This window comes from Mustela nivalis (genome assembly GCF_964662115.1).
Source record: "Mustela nivalis genome assembly, chromosome: 18".
Classification (NCBI taxonomy): domain Eukaryota; kingdom Metazoa; phylum Chordata; class Mammalia; order Carnivora; family Mustelidae; genus Mustela; species Mustela nivalis.
The window spans coordinates 9917539-9931362 of record NC_139037.1 but is presented as its reverse complement, the minus strand read 5'-3'; the positions used below and the strand labels follow the sequence as shown (position 1 = coordinate 9931362).

The following is a 13824-nucleotide window of genomic DNA, read 5'->3' as shown; positions in this document are numbered from 1 at the left end:
AATTCTTGGCTGTGTGTGTGTGTGTGTGTGTCTGTGTGTGTGTGTAAAATACCCTGCAAACAGGCCTTCTGTGCGGGCAATCATCTACTTGTCAATTGCTGAATATGGCTTCTCTATGGGGCATATATGGTTTCATGGGTTTTTGGTCTGGACAACTCATACCAATTGCAATTAACATCCCTGGGAGACTTAATTGCCGGAATGTCAAAGGTAAGTTTAGAAACATAAGTACATTCCAAACACATGAACCCGTTGGCTTACAGATGTGGGGGAAAAGGGGTGTCTTGTGAAAAAAAAAAAGTGTGGAAAAATAAACAAAACCTATGGAAGTGAATGAAAAACTGGGTCAGGACGGGTCTAGGGGGTGACGTCAACATCAAAACTCTTTTATGTAGGCGGCAATTTCCCCGTGTGTTCATCCACATTACTGTCCCCAGAGAGCCCTATTTGTTGGAGGTACAGAGACCAAATTACCTTCCACTTTGGTATAGGGTTTCCACTGGTAGAACCATCCACGGAAAGGTTTGCTGTTGTACTCTGCACACTGCTGGGCTCGGAAATCCAAGCTATTTTCATTACAAGGGTTAATATTGCACAGCTGATACATACGGCTAGAACCTGGACAGAACTTGCCACCATACTGAGGCCTAAAAATAAAATGAAAGGGCTTTAATGCAAGCAAACAGCGGGCTATGGTCACAAACAATAATGTAAGGAGGGACAGTCAAGGGGACCGTTGTCAGAAGGCGTGCAGCGTATACAGTCTAGTACAGGAAATAATGGATGACACGATGTGCCGTGTCCTGCCTTGTATCCATGGCAGAACCCGTCCATCAGGGACCCGCTCTTTCTTTTCCCGATACAGCTCTTAGGGAGGCATCACCACTATTCAGCAACCGGAACTGGCATATTAGAGAAAACCGATTTGTCATCTCCGATGCCAGTTTTACATTCTGGCAATTTCCTTAAAGAATGATGAAAGCGCATTCTGGACACTCCTCGTGTTACCTGTGTTAGCGAAATTTATAAATGCACCCGAGTGTTCTCACTGATGTAGACAGATGTGTGTCTGCGCGCTACACACACACGAACGCACACACAACCCAACTGGTATCACAGCTCTTCAAATGTGGACCCGACCTACTCCCCAGCTTTCCTCCCATTTCTGAACACCCCCAGCTTCCTCCAGGGTGCTGTCCGCCTGCTGCCACGCAGAAGGTCAGGGCACTGAAATGAAAGAGCCAGAAGCCCCACCTGCCATGTCCTCCTATCCGGCTCTGCCTGTCACCGAGCCCGCGCTCTGACTACTGGCTGACTATTGTATATTTCGCCCTGGTCGATCCTCAACTGTGAACAGAAATTCCCATGTTTTCATCTGCATAATCACTTTTTAACTTTGTAGGTGGCCTATTCCTCTCCTGCCAAGCACAATGGGAAACGGATTTCCAGAATAGGGAATCCCAGTAGAACATAAATAATTATGATCTAATGGCCGGCGCTTTAAGCTCTTGGTAGGTAGACTGCAAAACCCAGAAAGCAATCTGAAGGGAAAAGGAGCATAAACCAAACTGAGAATGACCAGTAACAGCTTATCCAGCTTCTTCCAGGCACAAAGCAATTGCTTTTTGTGTGTGCTTTTCTCCAAAGGCTAAAACCCAACTATGGATCATCTCACAGAAAAGCTCAGTGCAAACATGTAACATGAAAGAAGGCTCCAGGTTAATACATTTGTGTGATTAAAATTCCTTGTCTCTTTAGGAAGCACAAGAATGCTATAAAACACCCCTGGATTTGCTTCAACCTATTTTATCAAATCCTCGTGCAACTGCTTGCTGAGATGGATTCAACAGAAACGGGAAGCGTCACGCCGCCAGAGCGAGATTTTTTTGCTATTTCAAAACACTCTGGAGCGACTACTTAAACATTCAGCAGCCATTGTGCTACATCAAATCCCCGAAGACATCTTAAATCATTATCTGAAAAGCACTTAGAAAAACCTTAAAGGGCCCTACCATAGCTTTACTATTCCTGGTCATCTTTACAAAGCGTATTTAAAACTTTTCTTAGTTTAAGGCATTCTGTCTGCAATTTTATAAATGATCTTCGTTTAGACTCCTCAGTTTCGAGAAAGCAAAAGAGGACGACATGGGTTACTTTCCCAACTCAGAAACCGTAACACAGAGATCTCAAAACCACCACAGCACCCTTTCATTTTGTAGATGGGTGAGAAGCCTCCTAAAACTTGCCGAATGACGATCACATAGCTAGCAAGAGACGGGGCACAGCGGAGCCCCTCCACCTTTGACTCCCCAGGATCCTTTCCCTGCCCCACTCCACCTGCATTTAGCTGAGTTAGGCAGCAGAGGCTGGCAGGGGAGAGGAAGACACTTAGGCACGATGGTTAGGGAGTTGGCCTTCTATAAAGAGACAGATCTGGATTTAAATATTCCGCTGCCTCTTCCCAGCTTATCTTTAGGCAATTTTGTTTAACCTCCTAACCTGTAAAATGGGGGCAGATATGATGATTAACTGAGATAATGTTTGTAAAGATTTCACAGCTGAGAAAGTACAGAAGCAGTCCAGAGGCCATCAGTAGATGAGTGGATAAAGGGGTGGGGTATATATATACAATGGAATATTACTCAGCCATCAGAAAGGATGAAACCTTGCATTTGCAATGATGTGGACGGAGCTAGAGGGTATTGTGCTAAAGGAAATGAGTCAGAGAAATGCAGAGAAATATGATCTCACTCATATGTGGAATGTAAGAAGTAAAACAAATGATCATAGGGGAAAAAAGAGAGACAGATGAACCAAGAACAGACTCTTAACTCTAGAGAACAAACTGATGATTACCAGCGGGGAGGTGGGTAGGGGGAAGCAGGTAATAGGTGATGGGGATTAAAGACTACACTGATCATCATGAGAAAAAAATAAAATGACAAAAACAAAGGTCACAAAATAAATGAGATACAATCTTCAAAAAAAATTCACGGCTGAACCTAGGGCAGAGTTAGCACAAATCAATCATAATTTTAAAGTGCTTTCTGGTTCTAATGACTAGCAAGAATTTGTACTTTTCCATCAAATCCTCAAAAACATGTACTTTTTTCTGCAGCTGTAAACAGGAGTGTTAGGATAAATTGACAGAAGATTCTACCATGACATTCTTTGGTGCAACAAGATTAAAAACAAAAACATAAACAGTCAGAAAACAGATGTCTGGGAATATGATTTTATCCTTATATGAGACCGATATAAAGGATATTCGTTTTTACTTCTGCATAATTTATCACGTCCTGGCTACAAATGGTTACAGTATTGGCTGGCTGATCAGCAGAACCAGACAGCCAGACAGACAGATGGACTCACTCCTGGGTCCCTCCGGACTTTCTTAATAAGAATATATGATAAGAGGATCCAGAAATCAGTGTTTTTTTAAAGCACACTTGGTGATTTTGATAACCACCTGAGCCTGGAAATCACTGGCTGAAAAATGGGCTGGAGATTTAATTCAATTATTTTTCCAGAGCTAAAAAATAGCATTATTTTTTTTTCTCAAATAGACTTGCATTTTAGGAAAGTTCTAGAATGCCTTTGCATGTTTCGTTTTCACTTTAATTTTTGCAATTAATTTTCTGGAACAGACTTTATAGAAATTCTACCAGACTCCTTCAGACTGTGATAACTGACCCTCTCTGCCTGCCCTGGTTACTCACTCATCAGATAACTGGACTGGACAACAGGCTGGAACTCCTGCGTGTGTTCTAGGTAGACTGGGAAATGTTTCCAGGTCCCTGAGGCATATAGTAGGGCTCAGGAGAAAATGGAGCTTCTACCCATTAAAAATTATGTCCACCTCAGGGCTGCTGGGTGGCTCAGTTGGTTAAGTGTCCGACTACAGGGTTCAGCTCAGATCATGATCTCAGGGTTGTGAGTTCGAGCCCCATGGGAGGCTCTGTGCTGAGCCTGGAGCCTGCTTCAGACACTCTCCCTCTCGACCTGCCCCTCCTCCCACTCGCAGGCTCACTCGCTCTCCCTGCCTCTAAATCAATCAATAAATAAAAACAAAAATGTCCACACCAGACATGGGAAAAAAGAAGCGCCATGTGTGGGTGGTACCAGTCATTCCAGAACCAGGGAACCTTTAATCCCTTTGGAAGCCGAAAAGCAGGGTAAGTCCACGAATCAGCCTGGAGGAGTTCACTTTTATGAAACAACACATGTTCTGGGAAAATCAGCATTAATGTGAAATAAAAGGCCCTCCTGCTTCTCACGTGAGAAAATGAAGCTGGTTGGGTGAAGTGATGTGAACAGACCGAATGTTTCAACCGAAGCAAAGAAGAAATCAGTAATTTAAAATGGAGGGGGGGGAACCCCTCAGTTTTCCTACAACAAAGTGAAATAAGAACAGAGAACAACTAATTCAATTGCCTGGGGGCGGCTGCTCATGTTCTTGTTTTATTTGTGAGGCATAATTAAAGTAAACAGTGTCCGAGGAGCCTCATGCTTGTTGAAATGATAAAACGGCACCAAATGGAACTACACTGGTGATTCTTTTATGAGGCATTTCTAAAATTACAGTACAATATTCCCGTGAACAATGCCCTATCACAATGAGAGTGCTCGGCCCCACAGATATGAGAGAGGTTTTAATTTAAATCCCAGGGGTGTCATTCACGCACTTTACCAGCAGAGCTATTAAATTAGGTAATCTATTTCTTTCTTGGGAAAATACGGAGCTGTAAAATGTTGTGAGGTATGAAAACCAGATCCGTGAAATAGGCTGAAAAAAAATGAAAAGTAATATAATGATTTTAAGAATCCTATCCAAGATATGGGCTACATTCAAAGTACGAGGAGGGTGGTTTTAATAATCTGGGATAAACTAGAAATGCATCACAAGCCTGTCTACCATACCCCTAGTTACTCTCTCTGAACTTGCCCCCGACAGGACATTGGATAGTCTCTGGACATTTCTCGTTATCATGGGGCTGTTGGGGAGGAAGTGTCATCCCACAGGCATCTAGTGGGGAGAGGTCGGGGCTGCTGTGTCCTGGACAAACCCCGTAACAAAAATTATCCAACCCAAAAGGTCAATAGTGTCAAAGCTGAAAAATACCGTTAGCCTGCTCTAGCCCTAAGAGCACCTAGTAAACCACGGCCCAAGTGTCTTCTGACCCTCTCCTCTTTTGGAACCAGCTGGCCTTCCAGATTCAGCTCAGGCTGCTGACTTCGATGAAATGCCAGGTCTCCTTTAAATTTTCCTCTTGCTCCCGTTTCATTATTTTAATTCTGAATCTACCAAACATTCATACGATGCTTGTAACAGGCCAGGCACTCTGCAGAAGCGCTTTGCGAATTTCAACCCAGCTGGCAGGGACACTCTCCTTATCCCCTTTAACCAGCGAGGAACCTAGAGCAGGGAGGGAACTGTGCCTATGGCCACACAGCTGGAGGGAGGCAGGGCCAGGAGGCAAACCTGGGGTTCTGGGATTAGGAAGCTGTGTTTTTGCCCCTTGCACTAAGCCACCCCTCAAACAGTGCCACGAAGGAAATCTTCATCTTCCGAGGACCCCTTGAACTCTTTTCTCTCTACCACATTCTCCAAAGTCCACTTTCATCAGTAACGCCTCCCTCCCTGCTCCCCTCGCTTCCGAGGACCCATCCTCTGCTACCCTGTACTCCCCCTGGAGTTTAGGATGACAGTGATGAAAGCCACACAGACCCCAGATCCTTTTCCTGACTGCCCACTGGATGCTCTCTGGAAGGGGGTGTCCTACAGACCCACTTCTAATCCCTCCCAAACCTTCAGAGGAGGCATTACTATCTCGACCTCACACACGGACTCGAGCTCAGAGTTCAAGTGGATTTCCCTAAGTCGCATAGTCAACAGGCGGCAGACCCAGGATTTGCAGTCCGATCTCACTCTCAACCCTGGGCTCGCTCTACTCCCCTGTGAACATTGGGAAGTGTACGTCTCCCATGGGTTGCACATGGGGACGAGACCAGAGAAAAGGAACCTAAAACCACCTCCGTTTTCAAAGAAGACACAGAGTGGTTCAAAATCCCGGGACACCCGGGGCCCGAGTGGGCCCGCAGGCGACTGCAGGCCAATCTCCATCGGCAGATGTTGTGATTGGTCCCTGCTGTGTTCTGCTTAAAGAAAACGGAATTTGTTGTCAATATCTTCACAGTCAGGGAATTTCACACACACTTTTTTTTTTTTTTAAAGGATTTCTGGTTTCTCTTGAAAAGTCAGGCAGATCTGTCAACACGTGTTGACGTACATTCCTGCAAGGCAAAAATTAGCATACTTTCTCCAGTTCATCAGACAACACACACACACACATACACACGCACATTCCACTGGCCAAGCTTCTCTCTCAACAACACAGGCATTTGATCGTGTGACCACGTGGCTTGAATTTAGACTCAGAAGGGAGCTCAGACTATCATTTGAGTCTCTGATCATCATAGTCACACACACACAGCAGCTCCTTTGCTGCTCTGGGTTTCTGGCCATCACATCCTTGTCCCCTCCCCCATGCCCGCAGCTTCATCTGCAAACCGTGAAACCCCAGTTTGGTTGTGATTCCGAGAGGTAAGGAAACTGCACTTAAAGGCCAGCGCGGAAGCAAAGCAAAACCAAAACGGTACATTCTGGCCTTCTACGAACCCGGGCTTTCTCGGGAGCCTTACTTGGGGTCATTGCAGTGTCGCTCCTGATACCTGACTCCGCCACCACAAGTTCGTGAACATTCTGACCACTTGGACCAGGAGGACCACTGGCCGTGGACGGGCTGGGGGCCGTGCTCCCCGAACTTCACACACTGGCCTTGCCGACACCACTGCGAAAAGAAGGCAGGACACGTTTCCTGTTAGAGTCCACGCGGGGAAGGGAAACAGAGGCAGACACCTGCACATTAGCAGGAAAAACGAGCACGTCGGCGAATGGGAGAACGCACGACACCTTGACAGACTCCCTTGGCAGGCGGCCCTGGACCGAGGATTGGCTACCCGGCATCTACCGTGTGCGTTTTCAAAGGCTGACCTCGGGGGGCAAGGGGAGGGCATCTGTCAGCAGCAGGCGAGGATCATATGCTTTGTGAGCTGTCCGGGGGAAATATTCAGATAAGACTCCGCCCAGCAGCCAAGGGAGAGAGTCCAGGCCCCAGGATAAGCGAGCCTCCCCCGCCATCTAGTAACAAGGCTGCTTCAAGAACAATGTAGGTCATTCACTCAGGGACAAACGCAGGATTTTTTTAGGTAGGAACACAGAATTCATCATTCTGATGAGCTCATCATAAAAACAGATACAATTATGCAAACGTTTTTGTGTATCCCAAATCATCCCCACAAAGCAATTTGTAGGAAGCCCCAGAGCTCTCAGTCCAGCCAAATTGTGCTTGTAGATAACACGCTTTGACCTTTTGTCTGTAGGAAAGTTCCCGACTCCAGACCCTCGGATGACTTTGAGCTCTCCGAGTACCTTTTACAAATTAGCTCTCGGTCTTTGCTTTGCCCAGTGCTCTGATCGAGCCAGGCTAACCCCTGCGTTTTTTTTCCTTTTGCAATACATTCCAGGTTTGACTGGTCATCTCTGTCTTTGGGGCTTGCATTAGCCCTTGGTAGTGATTTTATTCTCGTGGTGCTTTTATTATGAGCAAGTTCTGCATGACAGTGTAACAGCACACGTTCCTAAAAGCCACTGCAGTGGGATCCAACGAGTTAGGGTTGGGACCATGCTGGGCTCTGCCGAGGAGTGGGGCTTCAGTTACAGAATTAGGGGGAGGCGGTTTGACTTTCCAATCTTTGCTCTCCCCCGGGATACATTTGGCTCCTTGGCCGTTTATTGCATGGCGAGTGCACTTTGCCCAGGTCAAGATCCGGCTTCCTTTCTTCAAATTCTTGCCATGTGCAGATTACTTCTTGTGTTTTCCATTTGTCTTTGCCCTGGATTAATTGCCCTTTCAGAGTCTGCAGGAACTCACATAACACCGCTGAGCACTTTTAGGGGGAAAGCGACTGGTCACGAGCGGCTTTTGGCCCCTGCGAGCAGGAGTCAGAATCTTCCCGACCCGGAATCCCCGGGACTCTCCCAGCTGAGCTCCGCGGCGGACACAAAAGAACAAGAGCCAGAAACAGCACAGAGGCTGCCCCTGACGAAGCTGCTTCTGGGTGCCAGAAACGGCACAGGCAGGCGGAGCGGGAGGACGTCCCGTGCTTTCTAACATAATCCTCCCAAAGCGCTAAGGAGTTAATAACTATTTTCTGGATGAGAGAAATGTAGCAAAGAAATGCTAACACGGCTACCCGGGCAGCCACACAGCTGGCTGGGGCTCGATTTCAGCTCGGTCACCAAAGCTGCTGAACAGGACACGTAACCTTCACGCCTCAGAGGCAACCCCCCCGCCGCCCCCTACACACATATATAGATCTTCACCTTAATTTTTTTTTTCTTTTAAGAAATATGATTTTCAGATTTGTTGCAAACCTTCAATTAATTTAAATTTCTTTTATTCCAGGATGCATCCTCATAGGTTAGGTTGCTAAGAGATTATCTCCTCTGGCTCCTTCATTCGGTACAGAAATCAGAAGTTAATACATGAATGCATACACACATGTACACACACACACACACACAAACACACACACATCCTCTCTGGATCTCACTGCAGAGGCTTTTAGGAAAGTGTGAAGTTGTGCTAGGTCATGCAGAACTTGTTCATAATATACATATTTTATATATACGAGCGTGTACAGGTGCCCATAATCTCCATTTATAAAGTTCTACACACAAACTTTTCTCTCTCCATACGTACGTAAATCTGCACTTCTTCTAATTTCAAACTGAGGGCCATAACTGGGCAGACACCTTTTATGACTGATGGCAAACGCAAGCCTTTCTTTCCCTGCACATCTAACTAGATAAACGTAGGTGGTTTTCACATCCTCACACGCTTACTGAGCATTCATGGTTCAAATAGCTCTAAGTGACCAGGAACTCGGGATAGAAGGGGAAGGATCCCGCTAGGTTCCAGGGACAAAACAGGGAGTAGTTGCTGCTGTGCGGGACACTTGAGAAAAGCGTAAGACAGGGTCCCAGCCTCACGGGGTGTACAGTCTAATGAAAAGCCGGTTCGGCCCCTAGCGGAGGAAGAGTCCGAGAACCTGGCGTGTGGATACGGTGATGATTAAGCCGCAGTGATGATGGATCGGACGCATCTGAACGCTTTCTGCTAAGGGGGGCTCCCCCCATTCAGTAAAGGGGCATTCCTCAGGTATTTAGAACTGCCGTCTGGTCTTTTTAAAATAATGAGGTAGGGGAGTGGCTTGAGGACATCTGTTTTCTTACTTCTGGCCCTATTTGTCTCAGGTTATAGTAACTCAAGTCTAACCCAGGGGCACTTTCCTGCCCGTGGAACTACATCTCTGGTGATGTAGGTCATAAAACTTTAGCCCTATGCCACTTGGCACTTACTTTCCTCGCTTAGCGGATCAATCTGTTCTTGTACACTCCTCTTATGTTAAATGCTGTTGCTTTCATAACGAAAAAGTACCCACTAATCCTCGAGTTGCAAGTCCTCAATTATGATGCTCTAAAGATAAAAACGATGGGGTACTTGGGTGGCTCAGTCGGTTGAGCAGCTGCCTTCAGCCCAGGGTCCTGGGATCGAGCTCCTAGTCGGGCTCCCCACCCAGCAGGGAGTCTGCTTGATCCTCTCCCTCTGCCCACCCCCACTCATGCTCCTCTCTAATAAATAAATACAATCTTTAAAAAACAAAAAAATAAAAATGCCTTGAGCAGTACCTGTATATCCAATTAATTATTTCACTATTTAGCCTCATCACACCTAAAACATTCCACGCACATTTCCCATGATCATCCTGACTGGAATTTTCTAAGACGGGTCCTTCTGATGGAAAGCTGCACATAATACCTCAATTTTTTATAAAGTTTATTTTCTTTAAAATCAAAGAGTTACGGGCGCCTGAGTGGCTCAGTGGGTTAAGGCCTCTGCCTTCGGCTCGGGTCATGATCCCAGGGTCCTGGGATTGAGCCCCACTTTGGGCTCTCTGCTCAGCGGGGAGCCTGCTTCCCTTCCTTTCTCTCTGCCTGCCTCTCTGCCTATTTGTGATCTCAGTCTGTCAAATAAATAAATTTAAAAAAAATCAAAGAATTAAAAAATGCAAATCTCTTAAGTGACTCGGAATAAAGGACTCAACAAATATTAGTAAGCATTTTCTGAACACGTTGATTTTTGTGTGCCTCTATTTTTGCCGTTATCGTTAATTTCTCACAGAAAGTCTCTCTCCCATCCAACTGAGGAGTTTTGATTTGTGCTCTGACAGCCATCTCGGAGTACCCACTCACGGTACTTCATTCTAAATGCGCACTAACCCCGAGCACTGACAGCAACCTGGGGCTTAAAGGAGGTCCGTTTAAAGAGAAAGTTAAGATTATTGGCTTCTGCACACGTTTCCCCACTGGACCGGGAGTTCTTGAAGAGATAAAATGGAATTTTATTCATCCTTGGATCTCCAGAGCCTCCTGTCTCTGATGCCTAAAAGTCGGTAAGTTATTGTGCGATTGAATTCACTATAAATAACCGAGTCTTCTCTACTTCTTGTGGCTCAAGCAGAGATCAAAGAACCTGGAGCACCTCCATGCTCCCCTTTCTAGCTCTCAATCATGATCTTTCAAAGGAATGCACCAAATCTGGGTCATTTACTGTGATATCAAATGCACCTCTCTCCCTCCAGAGGCTACTAAGGAGGAAAAAACCCAGAAACAAATATATGAATGCTCTTTATCCAAAACACAGAAATATCCCATATCGGTGATGGTTCTGAGGACTGACCATACTTGCTGGCTAATGGCTTTCTGGTACAACCTAGACAGTGATCCAGCTTACCCTTGGCTAGGAGTCCCTCTAAGTGACGGGACTCCACTGAGCATGTCAGAAACTCAGTGATGGGTCCTGTGAGGTAAGCAACAGAGACCTTATATGGGGGGGACAGTGTCTCCTTTGCTACTAAAGGGAGTATTTCCTCCTTGAGGCTTTTCTATACTGAATCAAGTTGAAAAGGCAAACAGTAGACACCTTGTTGAAATATCTCATCTAAAAATGGAAATCAAAGGCAGAAAAAAAACCTCATCCTAAATAACGGAGACTACTGGTGATATTAGCACTGAGTTTTGATAAGAGCCGTTAAATAAGGCTGGTTGATTTAAAGACAAGTCAGAAAATATATGCGGCCAAGGCATTCCATTCTGAGCTCCCACTGCAAACAGTTTACACAGTGACTTATTTCTATGTGTTATCATGTTTCCAGAACTAAAAACTAACAAGTATGCAGTTTACCATACTCAAGCCACAAACGGTCCCTTCCGCCGCAGGCATAAACTTGGTCTCACACCTGTGGCCCACTCGATGGCACCAAAGTGACTTGCAAATATCCTGAAAGGAAAGAGGCAGGTCGTCAGGGGTTTGATACAATAAAAATGAAAATACCCAAAGCGTTTGTTCACAATATTGTGTTCTGAGGGGGCTAGAATGAGACATGATCCAGGAAGTAGAGACAAGTGAAGTCAGTAGCCGCAAGGCAACCAGTTACGTGCAGTAGCGAACGTAACATCAGGAAGTTTCTATGCTGCCTGCCTGTGTGTTTGGTAATGATGGGGGAGTAATAATAATTTATGGAAAGACCATTTGGCTTGAAACTAAGAGACCAGGTTTGTAAGAACCACCACCCATACCACCACCAGGGAAGCAGAAGCGGCCAAGACTGGAATCGAGCCCAACTGATTCAAATCCTTGCTCCAGAATTCCAGGTTCCATGCCGTATGGTCAAGTTCTAGACGTCTCTGATCTGTGGTTTTCTCCCCTATGCGAACAGTGATAAAAGTAGCTCTTGACTCTCTAGGTTGGTTCCCAAGGATAAATGGTGTAAGTCATCACCATCATCACCTTCTTCCTCTTCATAGTAATTTTCAAGCATTTCGACAATTCTCACACTAAACCGTGAAAGAACTGAACTCTCATGCTAGACTGTGGTCGGCAGAATACTGCTCCCCCCACCCCCTCAAAAAACGACGTCTAAATCACTGGCACCTGCGACTTCTGTGACTTTGTGCAGTTACATAGCAGAGGGGGATTAAAATCACGTATGTAATTAAGGCTGCTAATCAGCTGACCTTGAGATGGGGAAACTATCTTAATTTCCCAGATGGGCCCAAGATGATCATGAGAGACCTTAAATAGGGCAGAGGAAGATGGAAGAGAACCCGAGAGAGGACAGCGTGAGGGGGTCTAAGGGGGATGTTGCTGCTTTGAAGATGGGGAGAAGGGGCCGTGAGCCAAGGAACACAGGAGGCTTCTAAAAGTTGGAGAAGGCAAGAGAATGGCTTCTCCTCTGGAGCCTCTAGAAGGGACATAATCCTGCCAACACTTGATCTCAGCCCAGTGAGACTCATCCCAGATGTCTACCTCCCAAAAGAAAATAAATTTATGTTAAGTCACCAAGTTCACAGAAAGTTATTAGAGCGGCTACGGGAAACTAATAGTGTTACTAACAGCATTTAGTGGCGGACACTAAACGAGTTCCCCAGAGAAACTAATTTAGATGACGGGACTGAGCGAGCCGTTGACACTTCCAAAGCTGCCAAGTCGCACAGCTGGTAAGTGGCAAAGGCAGGAGACTTGCACTGGCCTGTTTCCAGCCAGAGTCCTTGACCCCAGCTCTCTGGACCTGGATTTGTCATTAGTGGAAGCTGGAAAGCTCTCAACCTCCTGGGCCTCAGTCACCCATCTATAAACGAGGGGACTGAACCAGATTCCTTCCAGCCCAAACAGCTAAAGTTGCTACTCAGAATTATGTCATTAAGAGAATGTCAAAATCATGAAATGTCAAAATCATTCCACTTCGTTTGCCACGTTCTATTTGCTGGGATAGACGTGTGAACGTGTATGATTTGGGGGAAAATATTAACAACCAGGGAGGAAACAAAATGACTTTTGTGGTCACTTGGTGGGGCCCTGAAAATTCCATTCACTGGGCGCCCAATTCCCCAAGCCTTCCGGTTAATGCAGATTTCATGGGGAGACAACATGGCAAGAGCCAGCTCCAGAGTGATTTCACAAAAAAAGTTTTCCACAGAACTAAGAAGAAGAAAGAAGGAAATCAGAGATAAGGGCAGTGAGCCTGATCGTGTGGACCAGAAAGTCCTTCCCCTCCAAAGGAGAATGGAAGGACATTCAGGCTGCTGCTGGGGACCACCACCCGTCCATGGCCCTAGCCATGCACCCCACATTCCAGAACACCCCTTTCAAATCTCAAAACAGCTCCTAAGACACGGTATGTCAGTGTTTCCCAAAGACATGGCCCTGCCGCTAACAGCAGTAGAAAGCAGGAGGCAGCCTTCCAACAAGTGAATCAGCTTCATCATCTCTGTGTGCTCTCCCTCCGTGGATCGCCCTGGGCTTGAGGGGAATAACTTAATGTGGAAAAAGTCCTACATCAAAATGGAGAAAGGAGAGGTAACCATTGAAACCCAGCCACAGTTAGGAAAACTTGCAGAATTAAACCGTTTCCTCCTGACAGCCAGCAGGCAGCCATAACCCACACCCCTCGCCTATGTGGCAGCCGCCGAAATGACCCTGGGGCAGACCCAAGCAAAGGAGACCCAGATTCCATGGCCAATGCCAAGCCACAGGGCTATGGAGAAGGGGCAGCTGGAGAAGACCGGGAAAATGAGGCAAAAAACACAGGATTCCAGAGTGAAATCAGACAGGCTGTATGAACATGTTATTTCTTTTG

The 13824-nt window shown here is 46.1% G+C and overlaps 1 protein-coding gene across 2 annotated transcripts in view; it reads right to left on the bottom strand.

Annotated features, from left to right (window-relative positions):
• ADAMTS18 (ADAM metallopeptidase with thrombospondin type 1 motif 18) overlaps window positions 1-13824 on the bottom strand; it is a 136295-nt gene that overhangs the window by 44633 nt on the left and 77838 nt on the right. For both annotated transcript variants that reach the window (XM_082711180.1, XM_082711181.1), the window contains 3 exons: window positions 11370-11465; window positions 6703-6851; window positions 475-647 (listed from right to left, as the gene is read on the bottom strand). In XM_082711180.1, the coding sequence (XP_082567306.1) occupies window positions 475-647; window positions 6703-6851; window positions 11370-11465 (418 nt within the window). The remainder of the gene's footprint in view (window positions 1-474; window positions 648-6702; window positions 6852-11369; window positions 11466-13824) is intronic.